This window comes from the organism of the source record quoted next, unplaced genomic scaffold (assembly GCF_019419815.1).
Source record: "Pyrus x bretschneideri cultivar Hongxiangsu unplaced genomic scaffold, Pyrus_bretschneideri_v1 Contig50, whole genome shotgun sequence".
NCBI classification, from domain to species: domain Eukaryota; kingdom Viridiplantae; phylum Streptophyta; class Magnoliopsida; order Rosales; family Rosaceae; genus Pyrus; species Pyrus x bretschneideri.
The window spans coordinates 1,370,903-1,393,833 of record NW_025999788.1 but is presented as its reverse complement, the minus strand read 5'-3'; the positions used below and the strand labels follow the sequence as shown (position 1 = coordinate 1,393,833).

Below are 22,931 nucleotides of genomic sequence, written 5' to 3'. Positions count from 1 at the left end.
TTCACCCACATCTTAGTCCCATTTAGTAAGCCTTAATGCCTCCCTATAAGACATCACAGGAATCCTATAGTGATACAATATAAACTCATCATATCCTAACTCCTTAACCATTTCATCAATCTCGAAAAAAGACATGAAGTCTTTGTCTACGTAATCAAACCAAGCCTCAAACCCTCTCGTATATGCATTTTCAGACCACTTCCCACCATGGTTAATTTTAAGGCTAAATAATTCAGGCATGCTTGCAAAGTCAAGGAAAAATGTTTTAAAACCCAAAAAGTTAACCCAAAACACTAACTTGTAGGACCATGATGAAAAAAGGTGAAAACAAAACCGTGGGGACCATGAATACAAGGTTTTTTAAAGGTTGCAATTGAGACCACAAATGAAGACAAAACCACATGCACATTGAAAACAATTAACAATGTAGGAAACCCACTACAAAACACAATTCCAGAAACCATAGAAAAAAAATGGGATTGGAACTCACAAATCCCTAATCCCTAAAATTCAAAATTGAAAAATTGGAAAACATAAACCCATATTATCTACACTTTGAAAAAGGTAGGTTAGTTACAATAAACTGCTCTTTCAGCTACTTCAATCCTCCTTTTTTTCCCACCCCATCGCCAGCGATGGCTTCACGACAACCTTGCCTTGAAACGATGTCCCTTCTTTGATGTGCAAAGGTGTGCGCAACGTATGATGGCGTGCGAAGTGGAATGACGGCGCATTGGTAGGGTTTCGAACGAAGATGGGGGATCGAGATTTCTAGGGGAGTGAAAAATGGTTTTCACTTTTCACTTTTTCACTTTTAACTATTCTCATTCTAAAGTTTGAATTTTGAATTTTTTTTTTCAACCCCTTCTCCAAATATATATATTCCACGTGGACCCCTTAATGACATGTGGTGCCTAATCATTGTCCACATGGGTGCCACGTCATCAATTAACAAAAGACTTAACAGTTTGACTAACGGATGTATGATACTGTCCCAAAATTAACACTTTAGGTATGACTATGGGATAAAAAAAACTTGATGTACTAAATGTTGAAAACCACGAAACATGATGGAAGTAAACTGAAATTTACCTAAAAAATAATAAGGGTGTGTATGAGGTAAAAATTAGTGTGAATAGTACTATCGATTTAAAAATCACTCCAAATTCAAAGTGTGTAAAATACAATAAATTTGTTGTGGTATGAGCCTACAGGTGATTTATGGAGTGCTTTTTCATAAAGAATTTGGATATCTAACAAAAGTTTTGATGTTTTATGATAAAAGTGCTTATAACAGAAGTGATTATGGGTAAACTACCTGTTACATGGTTAGATAAAAAAATAAAAATAAAATAAAATAAAAACCTAATTACATGGAATTTAAGATTAAAGACAAACCAATCAATCATGTAATAACATGTTCACTCACCTAAAAATGTTTTCTAAAAACCAATCTCGCTTTGGACTATATTTAATAAAAAAAATTGACAGAACAAAAACATTTCTAAAAAACGCTTTTTACATGGTAGTTTTAAATGAACCCTAAATACTTGGACAAATTGTTATACAAGGAACAAGTTCTTCACCTTGTACAAATAAACGACATCCCCTATTGTGTGTATAGAATTTTGGCAATTGAAGAGGTTTTTTCTCTCACACCATGTTTGAATGAAGAAACTAAACTTGAAATTTGGGTAAAAATTAGAATTTATAAATTGACATTCACTAATTCCCTTGTTTGGATTCATAAATATAGAAATTTAAAATTTCCACGTGGAAAAAAAATTGGAATTTGGGATCTCCAATTCCCAAGTTTAAATTCCATGTAAATAGGTGTAATTTCCCAATTTCTATGAATGAGAGTTTAAAAATAACAAATTCCGTATTCAATTCCATTGTTCTTTTAGGTTTACCAAACAAGAAAATTTGCAAATTCTAGAAAATAAAATCTTGTCATTTTAAAATTTCTTAGTAATCTAAAATTTCTTCATCCAAATATAATGTCAAGGAACCCAGTTAATTATTGAAGGTTTGATTTTCTGATTTATGGGCTCTAAAATTAAAAATGAATATTTTCTCAAAAAATTTTAAATAAAGAAATAAAAATAAATAAAACAATTTCCCTCTGAATACACAGTACACACAACACAGCGATAGGGATGATATTGATACAATTAGCGTACCAAAACCTTCGTACCGATTACCTACCAAATTATTTGGTATACCAAATATCGGTATACCAAAAATTTGGTTGGTATGGTGTGCCAATAATAATTGCCACTTTGTTTTAGGCCACTTAGTTTGGCCAAAATCTAATATTTTTCTAACCTAATTCAAGGCCCAGAAGATATACACAATTAATGTATTGGTCTTTACAAGTCAACGAAAACCACGAAAACATAAACATTGTAATGAAGCTTTATAGTTTCAAGTGAGATTAACACAAAACTCACAAAAGTTTTGCCCTTCAACCAGCCTTACTTGTTGATCTGTATACAAGTAATGTAGAATGATTTTCTTTATATAATAATTTAATTGCATCAAGATTTACGACAGAAATTAAGGTTGCAATCCAAATAGAAGTTACAAGCTAAATCAAATAGAAGTTAAGTGTACAAACTAAATGAAAATTGGAAGTTCGAATAGAAGTTGACATTTCAAACTAAATCAACTTAAAACTTTAAAATGTAAAAATTCATTGATCAATTCTTCAAGCTTTGAGATATAGATGCATTTGGAGGAGGCGTTGAACTTGTAGAAGATTGAGGTTGAGCTTGTGTCAAGCCTACATTACAAAGTACGTACATACATACATATACACACACACACACACACACACACACACACTAATAAGATTTAGAATAAGAATTAAAGTTGAATATTTAAAAACAAATTTACTAAATAAATTAAAACATGTCGTACTTATTTCCGCTTCTTCCATTCCTTGTAGAATTGAAGCATATCTTCCGTTGGTTCTTTGTAGAAGTTTACTTCATCTGCCCTAAGCCAATCACTAGTACACACTAGTGCATCTATCATTTTAGAAGTCAAGGATGCCCTAAAAGGGTCCATAACCCTCATCCCAAGACTTAATGCACTTTCACTAGAAACGGTAGAAGTGGGGATTGCAAAGATATCTTTGGCTATTTGCGAAAGGATTGGAAACTCTTTTGTGTTTGATTTCCACCAACTCAAGAGATTAAAGCTACCAACAACAAAGCTAATATAAGGAACGGCAAAATACTTATCCACTTCATTGGATATCTCCAAAAGATGTTTCTCCTTCCTTTCTTGTATAAGCTCCTTCATCATTTCAATTTTGTTCTCATCACCCCCACAAGCTTGAATTATGAACTCTTCATTTAGTTGCACATCTTCCAATGGAGCCCCAATAGTAGTAGAAGAACCCCTTCTATACTCATTATACAAACCAAGCAAGCATTTTTTAATCTCCTTAAGCATCCAATCTACCTTCCTATCATCGCATCCAAGTGGTTTGAGGTTGATGGTAATCATTTGAAGTTTATAACAAGGGTCTAGAACTTGGCCAAGAAAAATAAGTGGATTCACATTCTCAAAATTCCACCAATACTTGTTAAATTTCCGCATCATTGTAGTAGCCACGCTTTGCAATGTAAGAATTGGTAGCATCTTTTTTTTTTTTTTTCCCCAATTCTATTTGTAAAGGAACCACTTGATCTCATAGCAAAGTTGATGTAACCTTTTTAGTTGCACTAAGCTTCAAAGTACCATCATTAAACTTCTTCAGAAAGTGCGTAAAGGCTAGTGCTTTCTCCCAATCCTCCTCTTCCGGAGGCCTCACGCTCTTTACCAAATTCTTCTTTGAATCCATTTCCATCTCTTCAAAGTAATCATGAAATTGCACATTCTCCTATACCATCCTAAGAAACACCTCCCTAAACTTGTATGCAACGTCAAACATTTTATATGTTGCATTCCACCTCGTAGACACATCAAAAGGCACATTCGACATTTTATCCATTTTGCATTCAACCGTGATGCTAAAGATCTTCTCTATCCCCCATTGGTTCAAACACACCTCTAGAACTTTCCCAATGTCATCTTCCTTATGGCCCGTGATCTTTATGAAGTTTATGATCCATTTGTGCAACTTTCATTCACTATCCATGAAGTGGGCGGTAACTACCATGTAGTTGATGTTTTGAATTGATGTCCAAGTATCGGTTGTGATACTTACCCTTTGATTATGCATAGCTTCAAATAATTTAGACTTCTCTATTACAAACAAATCCCACACACCGGCTGCAATCTTCCTCCTATTTAGAATCTTGAACCGAGATTGAGCCTCTTTCATCATATCAATATATCCACCATCTTCAACCACCTTAAATGGTTGTTCATCTTTGATAACAAACATCACAACCTTTAACTCAAGTCTCTTTTGGTTAAAGGAGCAGGGGACCAATCCACTACCCATGGACTCATTTGTTAAGACCGGTTGATTTTTATCACCTTTTATATAAAGAGGTGAATCCTTACAAACATTTCTAAGGTGATACATTATGCTTGATGTCCCATTTTTATTAGGATCAGCCAGACACACTTTCTTGCAATGTGAGCAAATTGCAAGGCGAATTTTTTGACCTTTATTCCCTTTTCTTACCACTTTCTTAGCATGTAACCACATCACCGATCGCCCCCATTAATATCATTGTCATCTCTCTTACCACTTCCCACACTTTCATCCATTTCTTGATTTTCTTGTTGAGGTTGTGTTTCAAGTGTTTGGAGTTGAGGTTGAGGTTGAGGTTGGGGTTGAGTGGTAGAAGGTGTACTAGTAGAGCCATGACTATTCCTAGATTCCATCTTGACCTATTAACCAAAATAAGACACAATGTTATATTAAAATATAGTAGCTAGCCTTGTAACTCATTTATATAAATTGTATGCATAGTCATACGAATAAGCCATATAATTCTGCAATAATTCATACATTTTAAAAGATAAAATCACGCTTGAAGCAAGCGAGCAGCAAACAAAAGAGGTAAAAAAGCATGCACACCAACAGAACACCAATTTCCAATTTTATCATATTAGTATGCGAAGTAAGTGAATAAGTCATATAACTCTGCAATTTTATCATATTAGTATGCGAAGTAATACCCAAGTGAATAAAGTTTTGAAAGACACCAATCCCCAATCCCCAATCCCCAATTTTATCTTGCAGAAAGTGAATAAGGCACCAATTCCTAATTTTATGCATTAGTATGTGATGTAAAAAAGTAGGCAGAAAGCAAAATAGGTCATATAAAAACAAACCAATTAATAAATCCCCAATTTTATCAATTTAGGATTTCTGAAAGTTTTTATCTAATTACAGAGAAGGACAACTCATTTTTCAAAATTGATGACAAAGTACGATGGAAAAACTGATAAAAGAGTACAATAAAAAAACTGATGAAAGAAATTCCTAAACTTCATCTGTATATCCTTCAAAATTGTATGTAAATTACCTTGACAGATGGAACCGGCGGAGAAGGATAATCCAAGTTAATGAAGGAGATGATGAGATGGATTGCAGAGAAAAACAAAGTCACCAGAAACAAAAGAAACGGAGATGAGTTGACAGTATTAAAAGAGAGTTGCGATCGCTGAAAAGCCTAGGTTTCTAACTTTCTATCGTGAGAGACTGAGAGTAGTTTGGATTCTTTGTAACTTTTTGGATAAATGAGTCAAATGACTAGGATATAAAAATATTAATAAAATTTACAAAATACATAATTATATATATATATATATAAAATATAATATTAATAATATTGGTCAGGGGAGGTGACATTTGCATAGTTAATTGTTTATTTGCTTTCCCTTTTCATGTTTCGATTTTGAGTTCTGTTGCAAATATGTTAGAATGCGTCAGCTCAACTTCTTTGCTTATTCTCATTACTTGCCGGGGTTAGGGAATAAATTTTTATCAAACATTCACGAAGTGGACTCCATACTTCAGGTTTCAATCCCTTACTATTTGTTTAGATGTTTTGAAGGCTTCCCCGTTTTGAATTGAGAAAATACCTTCATGAATTTGTTTTATAACATTGTCGATACTTTGGGGCCGGCCCAGCTTCTTCTCTGTGTTTTGTTTTGTATAATCATTATATGCATTGTCTTTACGTTGATACTTTTCATCAATAATTCTTAGCTCCACATTGTTATTGACATGTTTAATGTTGTTTCAGGTTGTTCGCTGTTTTGAAGATAACGATGTTGTTCATGTGAGTGGCAAAGTTGATCCCAAGGCTGATATTGATGTTATCAATTTGGAGCTTATTTTCTCAGATCTATTTCCTCTGTACGCTGGTTTGCTAATTAATATTCCTCTCTACGCTTACCATCTTCCTAACAAGTTCTGGAGTTCATTACCTATTTATCTAGATCACAAACCAGTTGGTCTCTCAGATTTACTCTGCTTTGAAATAGTATTACAATTTTAAATCCATTTGATTTGAAATTGAGCATAAATGATGGGAACCAGGACTTATCGATTCATGAGCTTGTCAATTGATGATTTATGGGAAGTATTTTGGCGTGAACTATCATGCTGTATGAATAAGACAACCCTCTACACACCCACCTATATATACATGGTATATATATATATATTTAATGCAAACATATTGTTAAATGCTAGTGCCATTTTCTTGTCCTAAGTTGATGCTGTATATAATTATTTTTTATGATAACTTCGTAGCTTACACTGTTTGGGAGTTCCTTGTTTTAACATCTTATACTTTTGTCTTAGGGTGCCTCTATATTATATGTCTTTAATATTTAATACTAACTTGGTAAGATTGGATGAGCTGATTGAACTAAATTGTCTTATTCACAAGAAATGCAGATTGAGAAGAGAATGGAGAAGCTGAAAAAAGGAAAGGCAAAAGACTCACAAACCAAAGCCAAGGTATAGTTTTATCCGATGCTAACTTACCGTACAGTGCACAAGTACATCACACTCTATCCCCTTTATTTTTTCTCCTCTATTACCCAAAGTATTAAGGTTGTACAAAATCATAGACACAAAGAGTTCTAATTTCAGGAGGAAACAGAAAGGTCCGCCTAAGACAAAATTCAGAATGCACTGATGGAAGGAAAACCAGCACGACTGCTTTAACAGATTTGGAAAAAGATGCTGTAAAGCATCTTTGCTTGCTTACAATGAAACCTATTATATATGTTGCTAACGTTGCAGAATCTGATCTAGCTGAACCTGGGCTTAATCCTCATGTCAAAGAAGTGATGAATCTTGCTCCCGAGTTGCAATCTGGAGTTGTGACTATTTCTGCACGGGTTTGGTGATACTGATACATGAGAACATAAGTATTATTGTTTGAAATTAAGCAAATATTCACAAAAGGTTCCCTTTCTCTTTGCTTGTAATGGTTGATAGGAATTTGGTGATTTTTTGTCTGAGACTAGCAGATTTGTGTTCCTACGTTTTGTTTGCCTTCAGCTATCACACTAGACATGTGAACTAGGAAGTTTGCATTTGCAGGTTGAGTCTGAGCTTACTGAACTACCATATGAAGAAAGAATGGAATTTTTGGAATCTCTTGGTGTTGGTGAAAGTGGTCTTGGAAACCTTATCAGAGCAACATATAGCGTCTTGGGGCTACGCACTTACTTTACTTCCGGAGAGAAGGTTAAACGAATGAGTTTGTGAATTTTTCTGATTGTGAAATACATATTCCATTTTTGTTAAGAAGGTTGTTGTTCTGTTGTTTACAGGAAACAAAAGCATGGACCATACTTGCAGGTGAGCTTTAGTTTTGCTAAATGTAAACCTGTATGCACAGAATTTGTTTTACTGATCGTTGTGGGTTGAAAATTCCTGTTTTTGATTGTCTTTGCCATCTTTTTTTGTTTTGAATGGAAAACAAAGCCCCTTGCTGCCATGAAGTGACTTAGATAGGTTAGGAAGTACGATGAACAAGTTCTTCATGTAATGTTGTTCTCTGATTCTTGTTTTTGGTTAATTTAGGAATGACTGCACCTCAAGCTGCTGGGGTCATCCACTCTGACTTTGAGAAAGGTTTCATTCGAGCTGAGACGGTAAGAATCGTAGATAGAAGTTGACAAGTTGTATCAGTTAATATTGGTAAACTCATTGTTTTATAATTTCATTATAAAACATCTTACCTATTTGTTAAAGTTTTTAATAATGTTACTAGAACTAAGAGATCCTGGGCTTGCACATTACTTAAATGATACGTGGGAAATATGAAAATAATAACAATTCTTGTCCTTTGTTGTTAGGTGGCTTATGATGATTTTGTCGCTGCTGGTTCGCTTGCTGCAGCAAGGGAAAGAGGAGTTGTAAGTTTGCTGCTTGTTATTAGATTTAATTCTCATGTTAGCTAGTAGTAACACGTATAAATTCTTTCCAACTCTGGTCAGCATTCGGGTGCGAAGCAATTACCGCATGATTAGTTAACATTCTATTTTTGAATGTAACTTAGAGCTGTATCTAAGGAAGAGAGAGGTCTTAGATTGCTTTCATCTAATCAATATTTACTTCAGTAAACTTCTTAACAAGCTCATATTGATACATGGAAACACCTCGTCTTCCTAAGTAGGGGGGACCAACTTGATGTTGCTTACTTCACAAGATGGACGATGTTGATCTACATTCAAGTCCTAAGTTTGGTATGGTGAAGTATTATTTTGTTATACGTCGAAAGTACCATAAATTTTGCTTGAAGAGTAAATAGCTCAATCGACTGTTGAGATTTTGGAACACAATTTTGAAATCCTACTAGACTTTACTCTATTTAGTACCATCACTTTAATTGTAGCCTTTATGTATTCTATATACAGATAAATGATCCGGAAAATGTTTTGGGCAATTTCTCCCTATCACGCTTCGTCTCGTGTTTATAGGCTCGTGTTTTAGTCCTACATGATTTCACTGGGTTCCTCATGATGTCGCAAGTGAACTTATGCTCAACATTTTTCCGCAGAATTTAAATCAATTTCTGTGTAGGAGTTATTTTACAAATGTAACATTACATTGTAGTGCAAAAAATTCTTAAGCAATAAGCAACGAAGATCGGACGTCGCTATCGACAACTAAGAATAATTTGTCTCTGTGTTTGGTTTGAAATGGAGGGGTTTTGATGATGTTGGCCAACAAATGGCACATTGATTAATCTCTTGGCCCGGCTACTACATATATACACACTCGGAAGTTTGGAGAAAGAAACCATTCGTTGCTTTCCAAATCACACAGCACTTTTATGTGACCTGGCCCCACTTGCATTAATTATTTTATTATGATCAAGTGGTTCTTTTTACGTGGGACGAATGATATGATGATACGACTTGAAACCGATTCAAAATCTACGAAATAGTATTGAACATGCATGAATGTGTCTGTGCAACGATAGTGTTGGTCGAATAAACATTGTTGCTAATTAATAAGTGAAATGTGTCTAGGACAAAAAACTTGACGAGGGCACATACCTTGGTCCACGTCTACACTTAAGGTGCCGCATAGAGTTTGTGCATTCAGAATATGAAAGTTTTTCTCCATATCTAGGGTTTAATGTCTAAGGATTATTATACAAAATAGTCTTGAGATTTGCATGATCAATAGAAATGGTTTCTGATATTGAAAATCAATAGAAATGGTCCCTGAGATTGTCCACCATTCATAATTTTAGTTCTTCCGTTAAAAACTCTATGGGCAATTTTCAAAACTTCATAACTCAATCGATTCTTAACCAAATTCGACCCATAATATATCAAAATGAAAATAAGAAAGTGTAGAACAAGATTATACCTATTTGGAAGCCAAATAATAGCCAGAAAATAGCCTGAAAGGTGATTGATCCGCAGGAAAACTGGAAAACTTGCCGGAAACTAGGTAAACTTTAAACGTTCATAACTTCTTCAATACTCAACAAAATCAAGCGATTCAAAAACGAAAATCATACTTCTCAACGAGACGAAGAGAATGATATCTTTCGTTATTTATAACTCGCCGTGGTTTGGCCGGAAAACTCCTCGAAAGTGGCTAACTCGAAAATGGTTAGCCACTTTCGAGCCGTTGTCCAACCAAACCACGGCGAGTTAGCCTTCAAAAAAGGTATTATTCTCTTCATCTTGTCAAGAAGTATTATTTTCATTTTTTGAATCACTCAATTTGGTTGAGTATTGAAGAAGTTATGAACGTTTAAAGTTTACCCAGTTTCCGACGAGTTTTTCAGTTTTCCTGTGGACCAGTTATCTCAGAGACCATTTCTATTGATTATTTAAATCTCATAGACCATTTTGTATAATAACCCTATGTCTAATCCGAAAACAACGCGGATTAAATTATTATAGATTTAGTAACTCAAAATACATGCATCTCAAATCAAAACGAGTATGACAAACAGTTTATTAGTGGGAGATTCACTACTAATCTCACTAATGCCTATGATCAAATCTCACATGTAGCAATCGGTGGGAAGAAAGTTGAGGTTCCACCATAAAACCAATTGGCAATATAAGGAGTAGTCCAACTTACTTATAAGCCTATGCAAAATCTCTCTTCCTATCAATGAGGACTTATTCTCAACACATTGATGAGACTCATTCTCATCACATCACCTCACGTGTGAGAATTTTCAAGCCAACACACGTAGACAACATAAATGGGATGACATGGAGCGCACGTGTGGCCGTTGGGCTTCACACGTGGGACATCATGCTTTAATATCATAAAGAAAGTTGAGATATCACCATAAAACCAATTAGAAATACGGTGAGTAACCTAATTTACTTATAAACCCATGTAAAGTTTCTAACAAAGTGATTGAGTTAAAAACCTATGTCTGTGATGTTGGTGTTCGTGTTCGTGTTGATAACATTAGTGGAAAAACATGCATCCCAAATCAAAAGGAGGATGACATGTCAATCAGAACAGGAGAAAGAAATGCATGGAGATGGAGTCATTTCAACTGGATCATGATAAGATGCTTTCAATAATTGGTGAGTGGCTAGCATGTGTTCCGGTATTTGTCAAGACTCAGCAACAACAAGCAGTTTACTACCGCTTTACACGACACAATACATCAATGGTGGAATCCAGCTAGCTTAGGAGAAGAAAATGATAACACATGTATCTGCATTTTTCATTCCTAATCAACACTTGGTCCATCTTAATTGCATTATTAACTCCAAGGGTCCCATGTAATCACTCATTTTTATTCGACAAATAGTAAGATAATTACATTAATTTTATTTAAATTATAAAAGAGGGATTTGAACTTGAGCGAATAGGATCAGGATTCTCTCCTGAGCAAAGGGTGAGGATCCTCCTAACTAAGCTCATCGAGCCGTTGAAATTTTATCCAACGGCTATAATTATTATAACTTTTAGAGGGGCCCCTGTTTGTATTAGTTCGAGGGAAATCATTCAATACTACGTAGTATTGAATGATACCGAAACTGAACGGCTAAGATTGAAAATAAAAAATTTAGTAGTTGTGAAAATCAAATCTAACGACTATAACAGTCGTAAATTTAGTAGTTGTTAATTATATTTTGCTTGTGATTTATTGTTATCTTTGAAGTGACTGAGACCTGGTTTGATACCGAGGTGATTCTGAAAAAAGCTGTGAGCTTTTTTGTGTTTGGTAAACATTCAGCTTCAGCTTTTTTTCACAGTTTTGGGTGAAAAAAAGCCAAAAACAAGAAGCTGCAAAACCCAGCTTTGAAAAATCGGTTTTTTTTCACATCTGTTTTACATAAAAGTTTACCAAACACTATAATACGGTTTTTTTTTTTTTTTCAAAAGCACTTTTACAAAAAAGTTTACTAAACACTCTGCTGCTTTATTTCACAGCCGCTTATTTTCACAGCACAGCAGAATCAATTTTTTTTCAAAGCACAGCAATACCAAACCAGCCCTTGGTAGTATTTGGCCAAGTGAATAATCCACCTGTATATAGAACCATTGGGGGATAAGATGAGGTGCTGGCTGGTGATTTCTTTTCTGATCATGACGTTTGTTATTATCCAAGAAAGAACAGACGTGTGAAGAGATATCGCATTTTTGTTTAATTTTCTTCGACTTTAATCCTATTTATTGACACATGATTGATTATTTAAAGTGTAGAATCACCCATATACAGTTTGATTTTAGAATTTAGCCCTAGATTGTTTAAACATAAATCATGCTCTAAATGGTCATTCTATTTCGTAAGCAGTCAATCATGCCTACAAAAGGATCACAGCCGAAGAAAAGTAGCCAAAGTGAAATTTTCTCAAAGCATCCGTTCTTTCTTGTTCTTCAAGAATTAATGATACCACGTCTTTGTCTAGCTAGCGTACACTATTTAATCCATCATTGGACATCCTAAATAATCAATCATGTTAATAAAATGAATCAAAACTAAATAGAATCGAGTAAACGTGAGATTTTCTTAATGTTTGAGTTCTTTAAGAAGGAACATGTCTTTGGCTAGCTACCTAGTACCATACGTGCTTGGTGCCTTGACTAGCTACTATAGCTCTATAGCGACAAGAGCTTGTGCTTGCTTCACTGTCTACTGTGCCCAGGTGTGTAAAAGATGCCCCTACCACACCAGGCACAACATTTGTATTCAACAAAAAAGATGACTTGTTTTTGTCACTAAAAAAGATGTTTGGTTGCAAATTTATAGACCCCACATCTTTTCGAGTACCGGAAAACAACGACTTTGCACCAACTCAATCCAATCCTCACATCTTAAATCCTACTTCTGTGATTTCATGAGTGTCTCCCAAGCTTCCTTTATATTTCCAATCACCCTAATTACTTCTCCATCAAAATTTGACGCCCCATCTCTCTCTCTCTCTCTCTCTGATCGATCTTCGATCCAAAACAATTAGGCTTTTAAGGATGAAGAAGATGAATTTTCTGATACGGAAGTGCAAGAGCTTGTCAAGACAGCTAGGGCGATCTTCATCATGCGGTAGCCTAAGGTCGAAATCTGCGAGGGAGAATATATGTGTGCATGATAGTCATGAGCTTCATCATCATCAAACTGTAATATTCGTGGGAAGCACGAGGAAGCGTTATGTGATTAGCTCGAAGTACCTCAACCATCCGTTGTTAGATGCCTTGATCGACAAGTCACCGAAGCAAAAACGAGGAGAGGAGAATGGCATCTTGGTAAACTGTGAGGTGGTTTTGTTTGATCACTTGTTGTGGATGCTGGAGAATAATGCAGAAGATCCCAGCTTTGGTAGCACTTCAGAGTCATTGGAGGAATTGGCTGCCCTCTATGTGTTCTGATTAATTAGGGTTTGATCTGCTAATTCAAAGGTCATCCCTTTGCTGTTATTGATTATTGTGCTTAATTAAATTTTTTTTGTTCTAACCACATCGCATTTAATTTGGTGGATCATGCTAATACGATTGTATTTGTGATTAGTCATGGGGTTATGATGTTGTACTCTATCAATATTCTTGAAATTCTCTCATAAATAAAAATAAATGTCCCTAAGGATCTCTTGGAATTTTACAATAAAGCATGTTAAAGTGATTCGACTATGTTTTGAAATTTGGGAGGAGAGATTTTTCAGTATAACTAGAATACAGGGCGATATTGTCACATGTAATTATATAATTGGAGGAATATTTGAAAAAAAAATTTCTCCAAATGTATAATGACATGTGACATACCGCACCATGTGCTGATCACAGTAAAAGTCTCTAATTGGGGAGTGTCCAATATAATTGGTCGTATTCTCGCTAAAAACAAATATGAACATTATTATTGCTAGTCTATTATAAGACTTAGCCCACTCTCCCATCTCTTTAGTATAAATATATTATTTGTTAAAAAAATAAAAAATAAAATAACAACTCTCGAATAATTAATTAAGAAGTCTACAAATTTCATTATTGTGTAACTCTTGTAACTCATCATGAAGTGAGAGACCTTTGGTGGTTATTGTGGAGCCAAAAATAATCAAGAGGCGACATGTGGATTTTTGGGATAAAATGACAAAATTACCCTCGAGGCACACTAGGTTTCCTATGCGCGAGCAGTGGGCAAACATCTTGCAACCAAGCCAAAAGTGCCCAAAATAGGTAACAAATTCAAAATTATTTCATCCATCCTCATCTTATATTCCCTACAAGGTATTTACTCCATAACCTTCAAAACATTCCATATAAATTGAGTTAATTGGCCAATTAATGGATTTATTACCTAATTAATCCATTAATTGCCAAATAACTCACCAATTACACCCCAAAAAACACCCAAAGGCTGACCACTCTCTCTCCCAAAGAGGGTCGGCCATGCTCTATAAATTGGATCTCATTTTCTCTAAAAAGCTAAGTTACACACTCTTGTAAAACTTCCAAAAACTCTCCATACACTTTTCTTTCTAAATTCTAACTTTGGCATTGGAGGTTCTTCAGCCAAAGCCCCCCCATTCATCGTGGGTGCATGAGGCTCTTGGCCTTGACCAAAGGTGTTGATTGTTTTGTAGGTGCAATTTTGATCAAAGGTGTTGATTGTTTTGTAGGTGCAGTTTTGTAGGTGAAATTTTGTAGGTGGAGCGGCAAGGTCAATAGTGTCACCACCACGACCTGAGCCGTGCCATCCAAGGCAGTTCACGGCACTAAGGCCACGACCCAAGCCATGTCACTCCACGCCCAACACGTGCCCAACGCGTTGCCAAACCGAGCCCAAGCCTCGCACCTGCATGCATCATACACCGAGCAACCTATTCCTGCGGCCTAGCTTGCTTCCGCCGAGCAGCCCACTTTCGTGGCCCAGCCTGCTCCCGCAGCATTCCAAGCAGCCCAAATCGGCCGAAGACTATCTCAACCATACAGAGCCTACCACACTTCCACTACTCAAGGAGACATATTCCTTCCAAGTTCTTCCAATCCAAATGGGAAACAACATTTGTCTCGACAAGTCATAGAGTTGACGAGTGCCCTTGCAAAACAGACAACCTCGGTGAATCAACTCTTGCAACGCACCGAGATCCAATGTGTCCCGGACGAGGTGTCTTGAAAAAGGACAAGGGCAGAAGAACCTCTCCACCAGTGTCCCGACAAGCAGCTACTTGACCAGTCACGAACCAAGCGTTCTAACAGAGTACATTCCCGACTAGACCCCCGAGATAGCATATACTACCGTCTTAGTGTGTGGAGGAGCGTGCACTTTCAGTTAGGCCTACGGACAAACATACACTCACGTTTGGGGCCACACTCCGATAATCAACATGAGCAACCTTCTAGGAGAAGTGTTCATTCGCGACAAGGCCCACAAGGAGCATCATCGACCTCACATCGGAGTAGGTATCACAGCGGATAAAGAGAAACAGTCACTCAATCCGGCTCAAGTATAACCAGCAGCCTACGAGTTACCCGCTCGCCTGCTAGGACATAACACACCCACCGCAACCGTGGCATAGACATGCTGAACACATGGAAGAGCAGCCTAGACCAGCAGGTCACGATCGGGGGCAGCCAAGAGCTCTGCCACCTTAAACAAAGACAAATTCAGGAAGAAGTATAAAGGTTCTTGACCAAGTGATTGCGCAATTTCCTGCGCAACGAAACTATTGAAAAAGCGTTCCGATGAGACATAACCAACATAAACGAGTCATCTTTCAATGACAAGATCGAGCAGATGAGACTACCCCATATAGATTGCTGGATATAAAGATTATTTCTGTTTCGACAAATGTAGCAGCTCAACCTAATAGCACGACGGGGGCAGACGAGTACCAGAATGACACACCAGCCCAACTACCAACAACCGGAGGCAGGCTAAGGATTATTTCGGTTGTCCCAATAGTCCAACTTTCTTCAGCTACACTCATGACAATGATTTCCATGCTCTCCAGTGCGAGAGGAAAAACTAATTGCTCTCCAGTGTGAGAGGGTAAACCAATTCCCTGACACCCAAAAGGGTTTGCTCTCCAGCATGAAAGGATAAACTAATTGCTTTCCAGTGTGAGAGAGTAAACAAATTCCCCGACACCCAAAAGGGTTTGCTCTGCAGCGTGAAAGGATAAACTAATTGCTCTCCAGTGCGAGAGGGTAAACTAATTCCCCGACACCCCTATGGGTATGCTCTCCAGTGCAAGAGGATAAACTAAATGCTTTCTAGTGCGAGAGGGTAAACTAATTGCTTTCCAATGCAAGAAGGTAAACTAATTCCCCGACACCCATCTGGGTAAGCTTTCTAGTGCGAGAAAGCCATATGGCTCAAAGGATTGAATGCTTGAAGATCGAGTAGGAAGCAAAATGGTCAGGGGGCAGTAGCCACTTTTTTGCACTCAACAATTCGCTCATCCAATACTTTATCTTCAGCAGCTCCAATCTTGGCAGTTCCATCCTTGATTGCTCCATCTATGGCAACTGAGAAATCAAACTCAAGCAGTTTCCTCATTTCCGACAAGCAGCCCAAACCGTAACCCATGCCACGCCATTTCCTCAGCCCATGTCGAGCCAATCCTTGACTTCAATTAAGCTGAGCAGCACAAACAATGGCCCCTGCCACACCACCTCCTTGGACCATACCAAGCCGACTCTTGGCCCATGTCAGCTGGCATGCCGCACCACCCCGACGGTTGCACCACGACAAGACTATCCAAGAAGAAGACAAGGAAAATTAAATTTTTTACATTAGTGCGGCGCGGAGACGAAGCAAGCAACGAAAGACGATCTTTTGCAAGGGCAATATGTAGAAGATTGCTAGAGAAGGGGGAAGAAATATCCTCTAAGCTTTCTCTTTCTTGTACGGTAGAATAAATAGCTCTCCAAAGTTAATTTAACAACTCACTTAAGGTGGACTTAAATAGACTTTGAGAGGAATTTATTTTCCTATCCTAGAAGGATCTAATTTCATGTTAAAGAGGGAATCTACATCAAAATAGGAACCGATCCTAAGTTTCCTAGAGCAAGATCTCTACACCTGCTGCCCTTTCCTACGAGTAGACCAGCAGGTATGGGGGCATTTATGGAGCCAAAAATAATCAAGAGGCGACATATGGATTTTTGGGTAAAAATGACAAAATTACCCTCGAGGCACACTAGGTTTCCTATGCGTGAGCAATGGGCAAGCATCCCTCAACCAAGCCAAAAATGCCCAAAATAGGTAGCAAATTCAAAATTATTTCATCCATCCTCATCTTATATTCCCTACAAGGTATTTACTCCGTAACCTTCAAAACATTTCATATAAATTGAGTTAATTGGCCAATTAATGAATTTATTACCTAATTAATCCATTAATTGCCAAATAACTCACCCATTACACCCCAAAAAACACCCAAAGGCCGCCCACTCTCTCTCTCCTAAAGAGGGCCGGCCATGCTCTATAAATTGGACCCTGTTTTCTCTAAAAAGCTAAGTTACACACTCTTGCAAAACTCCCAAAAACTCTCCAAACATTTTTCTCTCTAAATTCTAACTTTGACATCAGAGGTTCTTCGGCCAAAGCCACCCCCCATTCATCGTGGGCGCATGAGGCTTTTGGTCTTGACCAAAGGTGTTGATTGTTTTATAGGTGCAATTTTGTCAAAAAATGAGAAGACGAAAATTTGCATCCACAGTTATTAACTAAGTGGTGATCCTAGAGTCGTGTTGTGCATATAGATTTGTTATACACTAATTTTGTTAAGGCTTGTTGTGTAGGTAGATTTGACAAGGGCTTTATTCTCCTTAACTCCACTAATCTACTCCTGAAGAAGAATCAATCGCCGCCACGTTTCTGCTGGACTGCTTCTACGGGTTGTGGCAGAAGAAGGCCAAGATTCTATTTCTGGGTTTGGATGGCGATTGGGATGATCTGGGGACTGGGTTGCCTTGGACAGAGAAGAAAGATGGGAAGGGAGAGAATAGAAAAATAGAGAATTGTTATGAAAAAAAAAGAATGCAGTATACTAATAATATAAATGAAATAATATAATATTAATATATGTAGAGTAAATAATATAATATTAAGATTTGTTAATTATTCTGTTTTTTAGTCCGACATTGCATCAAACGCTTCGCTAAGTCAGTCTAGCTTAGTCTAGTCTAAGCCAGTCCAGCTTGGTTTTTGAAGCTAATCAAGTTCGAAATAATCCGGTACAACAAACGCACAGGAGAGTATAACTATCGCCTGCTCCATGTCTCTGTCGTCAATTCAGCAGAGAATTACATCAAAACTAAGTAAACAGTCAATGAGGCTTAAACCACTGGACCTACACTTGCTCAGTTACTTGTTTTGGTTACAACCTTGCTCAACTCTGTTACAAGAAGCAAGTAGTTCATATTCACCAGGAGTAGAAACGTGTAGAATGTCATCGGAATCAAGCGCAGCTGCAAATTCTTGTGGTAACTCGGACAGATGAGACTCTCCAGATACACATCAGCACAGAATTTATCCGGGAGGCCATCTGTCAAGAAATTTTTGCAAGCCCCATTTGGTTTGCACAGAATTTATCCGGAAGGATATCTTGTTATCCTTCCAGTAACATAATGGCTTCAAAGAAGTAGACGAATATGATTCGGCTATAAATATTCTACTCCACGACTCCTTCACACCATAATCGTTCATAACCCAAAATGAGTATTCCCTATCATGCTGGTATGGTAAACAAGACTCCCTCCCAGAACACCAGTTGTAAACGTCTGATAAGCAGTGACAGATTTAGGTGCGGGCAAGTCTAAGAACTTCTCCTCCGCCAAATCAAAAGCAGCAATGATGCAGTTACCACCATCTTCAAGGCGCGTCCACAAAACCAGCGGACAGCTTCATTGAGAAACGTCCCTGAACCCTCCAAATGATGTTTGTAAGGACAATCTTGAACCTTTTCCATGAATTGCTTTTCAATGAAAAAATGAGAACCATGCATCCATAAGGAATTGTGACAAACTTGTAATCATCAACAGAATGAGCATATCCAAAACCGTATGCATGATGGAACCCCACTTCTTGAGGTTGCGGAGGTTCAGTAATGACAATGACTCTGATTTTATGAAGCATGAAGACTAGATCGAGTGTTTTATGAAGTTGGTCCTTGTGTCTGACTTTTCAGTGGGGAATTCATGCGAGGTTTTGTGTCTGTTTTTTTTGTACGTAATCCTGCACGTTCGCGTTTATCTCCTCCACGTTTGAATTTTTGAATTACCATTTTGTTCCTATTTTACTTGGGTAGTTGTTCATTGTTCTTCACTATCAAAGCCAGGGCATGATTGATAAAATGAAGCTTCACCATTTTGTTGCTCTCAAATTATATATATATATATATATATATATATTTTTTTTTTTTTATTGTCAACTGATAGATTTGTTAAATTAGATATTAGATTAGATGTTAGATGAAGCTGGTTCGAACTCAGTGTAAGGACAACACTCAACTGCACCACCGAGATATTAAATTAGATGTTAGATTAAGCCGACGGGGTTGGAACCCAGTGTAAGGGTAACACTTATCTCCACTACTGTAATAAATGGCCGCTTACTCTATATATTTAAACTACATATTAATAAGACCTTGTTTGTCAATCAAAATTCTTAACGAATTATCACTCTAACCCTCTCATCAGAACTGAACAAAAATAAATTTAATTATTTTTTATTACTAACATCACAGCTATATAAATATAGCATATCCAATTTAAAAATTAAAAAATACATAAATAAACCCCACTTTTCTTCATCTTTCTATATTCCCCGTGTTCTCTTACCTTCTCTCTTCCTTTTTTGTATTTATCATTTTCCTTTTTGAGTTGTTATCAGTACTCATTAATGATAAGTCATACTAAAATAAAAAACAAATTTAATTATAAATGTGCAACGTCTGTGCCAATTGCTAGTATAGATTATTAGATCAGACATCCTCGTGAGGAAACCTCTTCATGTGAAGAAATTTCTCAGTATTTTAGGAACAATAATTGATACAGTAAATCTCATAATATTAATGGTTGAATTTTTTTTCGAATATTCAACCATTTTTATCATGACATATAGATTACTAGACGGTATTTCCATTCCACTGAAAAATTCCTATATCCCTTGCAAAAGGGCCAAAAGCCGCTTTCATTTATTTCGTCGTGTGATTCGACTTGACGTCATTTTCCCTTCTTTTGTTGACTTCGTTTTTATTTCTTTATTTCTTTCCATTTTCCGGAGCGAGAGAGAGAGACTGGTCCCCAAAACCCCAAATAGAAGTATGGAATGAGAGTATTTGGCGGTGCCGATTGAGATAGAAGAAGAAGAAGAAGCCCAAGGCACGAGCTAGCAGAGAGAAGGAGACGGAGAGAAAGATTGGCACTGTCACTGGATTTGCAGAAGAAAAAAAAACCCCACCCTTGTTTTCTGGGTATCGTCACATATTTTTCCTGCTAACCCTCTCTCTCTCTCTTTTGTTGCAAAATTTTGCGTTTTTATCCTTTTTTTTTTTTGGGTGATTAATTTTGCTTCGTCTCTATTGAAATGGGTTTACCCCAAATTATGTTTAATTTCTCTGATTATAAAGCTATTTAATTTATATGATTATACAGACCCATGTTTAGTTCCTGAATTAAGAAACCAAGTTATAATCTGGATAAAGTACTCAACTTCAGGCATCTATGCCGAAATTTTGCTATAATCTGTTTAAATCCTTTGTGAAAATGTTTTCATTTCAAATTACGTGTAAGTTTTTTCTTGTTGTAAAGTTAGGTAATTTTCAAATATATGGGTATGGAATTGTTTAAAAGTTTGTAAGGACCCATGGTTAGTTATCGATCTAGAAATAAAGTTGCAAATATCTTGGTGTAAGGACATCGATTTTGGAGCTCCCATCTTTGCCACCTGCACTCGAAACTGAATTTTGTGTAAGTTGGGTTTGTTCTTTTTTCTGCAGAGGAGAAGGGAACAAGGAGTTTGAAAATCACTAAGCCATTGCCAAGTACTGAACTTTTAGGCATCAATGCAAAACCTGTTTTTGACCCCGAAAAAAATGTCAAACGGCCCAAACCTTTCAGAAGATATCATTGAAGACATTCTCTCTAGACTTCCTGTGAAGTCTGTGTGTAGATTCCGGTGTGTATCGAAGTTATGGCTCCATCTCACCACTCAACCCCACTTCATCCAAGCTCACCTGAAGAGAACCCAGAGTCGCAAACTCCTTATCAGTTCTACAAATTCTCTCTTCTCCTTGGACCATCTCGCACCTATAGATGATGATTTGTTACCCCTGGAGCTTGATTTTCCACTCAAGGGCGGCCAACCCCTCCTTCCTTTGATCCAAACCTTTGGTTCGTGTAATGGATTGGTCTGCATTATGCCCGTGCCAGAAAAATTCTTTATATTCAATCCTACCACCAGAGATTGCTTGAGGGTACCGGATTGCCCCATGCCGATTCATGTTTGTCCTGGACAAGACAGCCGTAATGGTTATCATAGGCACAGTTTTGGTTATGCTCCTTCTATCAATGACTACAAGTTTGTGAAGGTTGCTTATGGATGCATGGTGCATGTGTTTTCACTGAAAAACAATTCATGGAAAAGGGTTCAAGATTTTCCTTACAAACATCTTCTGGACGATTCCACAACATTTCTCAATGGAGCTGTGCACTGGTTATGTGACCCCGTCGGAGTTGGAGCTACCTATGTCATTGCTGCATTTGATTTAGCAGAAGAGAAGTTCTTAGACTTGGCACCACCTGATTCAGTCACAAATCATACTAGATTTACGATTGGCGTTTTGGGAGGGTGCCTTTGTTTGCTACACAAGAGCAGTATGAAGCAACACTCGTTTTGGGTCATGAAAGAGTATAATGTGAAGGAGTCTTGGACGAGGATCTTGATCACTGACTCATATTTTTCTCTACAGCCGTTGTGTTACTGGAAGGATGGCAAGATATTACTGGTGAGAAATCGAAAGCAATTACTACTGTGCAACACGAAGAACGGAACTTGTAAAAAGTTCTTGGTAAATGGCCTTCCGTTTCCCATCTTTGCTGACGTGTATGTGGAGAGCCTGGTGTCTCCAAACTTTCAGCAGAACTAGTGATTGCGTGTTTAAACCAGTGCGTACGTTTCTACCTCTTTCGGTCTATGCATCTTTTGTGTTTGCTACCCAATTCTTGTATGGAACTCAGCAAGTTTATGTTTTGTTGTTAATGAAGTTGTTCTCTTGTGTTTGCTTTGGTGAAATCATACGTTTATTTGACGGCGGACGATGATTTACTATTGTTTGTTATCTGATTAGTTAATCTCTCAACAAATTTGTTAATGGCTTTGTGGTTTTTGGAGTTCAAGAATTTACCATGACTCTAGGAAGCATTATTTGTGAAGTTGGAGCATTTAAGTTACTTTGGTTGTTAAGGTAGATATGGAAAAGGTGGACAACTGTTTGTCTTGCATCAACTGGTAAATTACTCTCAAATTCACATTTACTGCTTCAGTTTACTGTGTGTGGTGAAACTGAACAAACTTTTCAAATGTTACTTTTTTTTTTTCCCTTTTTATTCTATCTGACTTTTCAAAATTTACAGAATTTTAGATGGCCTTTTTAGTCTGGGCAATTTGCAGGTAAAAATTTTAACCCCATCAAACGTGGGTGTGTCAATCTAAGGTTGCAGCGTGCTTAATGTGATTTTAATTTGAAGGTGGTAATAAATTTCTTATCCTCTCGACTTAAATTCTCTCACAACTAATCACTTTAATACCTTACTTATTAATTGTGGGCTATTACCTATTAGTCTCCAAGTATGTTTGATTTTTTGCGAATTCAATTCAAGTGATTTGCACGTAACACACTCTAAAGGGTAATAATTACTTTTCCGCCAATAAACTCTCACGATTGCATATAGATTGCGAATTTATCCTTCAAGGATAACTTGATAAATTTTTGAATTTAAGAATATTATGTCTTAAACTCGTTATAAATTGTCAATTTATCTTTGAAAGTGTATC

General features: G+C 36.9%; 2 protein-coding genes and 2 pseudogenes across 2 annotated transcripts; 3 read left to right on the top strand and 1 right to left on the bottom strand.

The window, feature by feature from the left end:
- Nucleotides 1-6,717: 6,717 nt before the first annotated feature.
- On the top strand, nt 6,718-8,494 carry LOC103952050 (annotated as a pseudogene).
- Nucleotides 8,495-12,795: 4,301 nt separating this feature from the next.
- LOC103951995 (auxin-responsive protein SAUR78-like) lies at nt 12,796-13,524 on the top strand. The gene has a single exon (XM_009363512.3). It carries the CDS (start codon nt 12,905-12,907, stop codon nt 13,298-13,300), a length of 396 nt encoding a protein of 131 aa, XP_009361787.2. The 5' UTR covers nt 12,796-12,904; the 3' UTR covers nt 13,301-13,524.
- Nucleotides 13,525-18,235: 4,711 nt separating this feature from the next.
- On the bottom strand, nt 18,236-19,010 carry LOC108867563 (annotated as a pseudogene).
- Nucleotides 19,011-20,085: 1,075 nt separating this feature from the next.
- Nucleotides 20,086-22,169, top strand: LOC103951994 (F-box/kelch-repeat protein At3g06240). The gene is made up of 2 exons (XM_009363511.3): nt 20,086-20,349; nt 20,875-22,169. The coding sequence occupies exon 2, from the start codon at nt 20,941-20,943 to the stop codon at nt 22,021-22,023; it is 1,083 nt and encodes a 360-aa protein (XP_009361786.2). The 5' UTR covers nt 20,086-20,349; nt 20,875-20,940; the 3' UTR covers nt 22,024-22,169.
- The last annotated feature ends 762 nt before the right edge of the window (nt 22,170-22,931 follow it).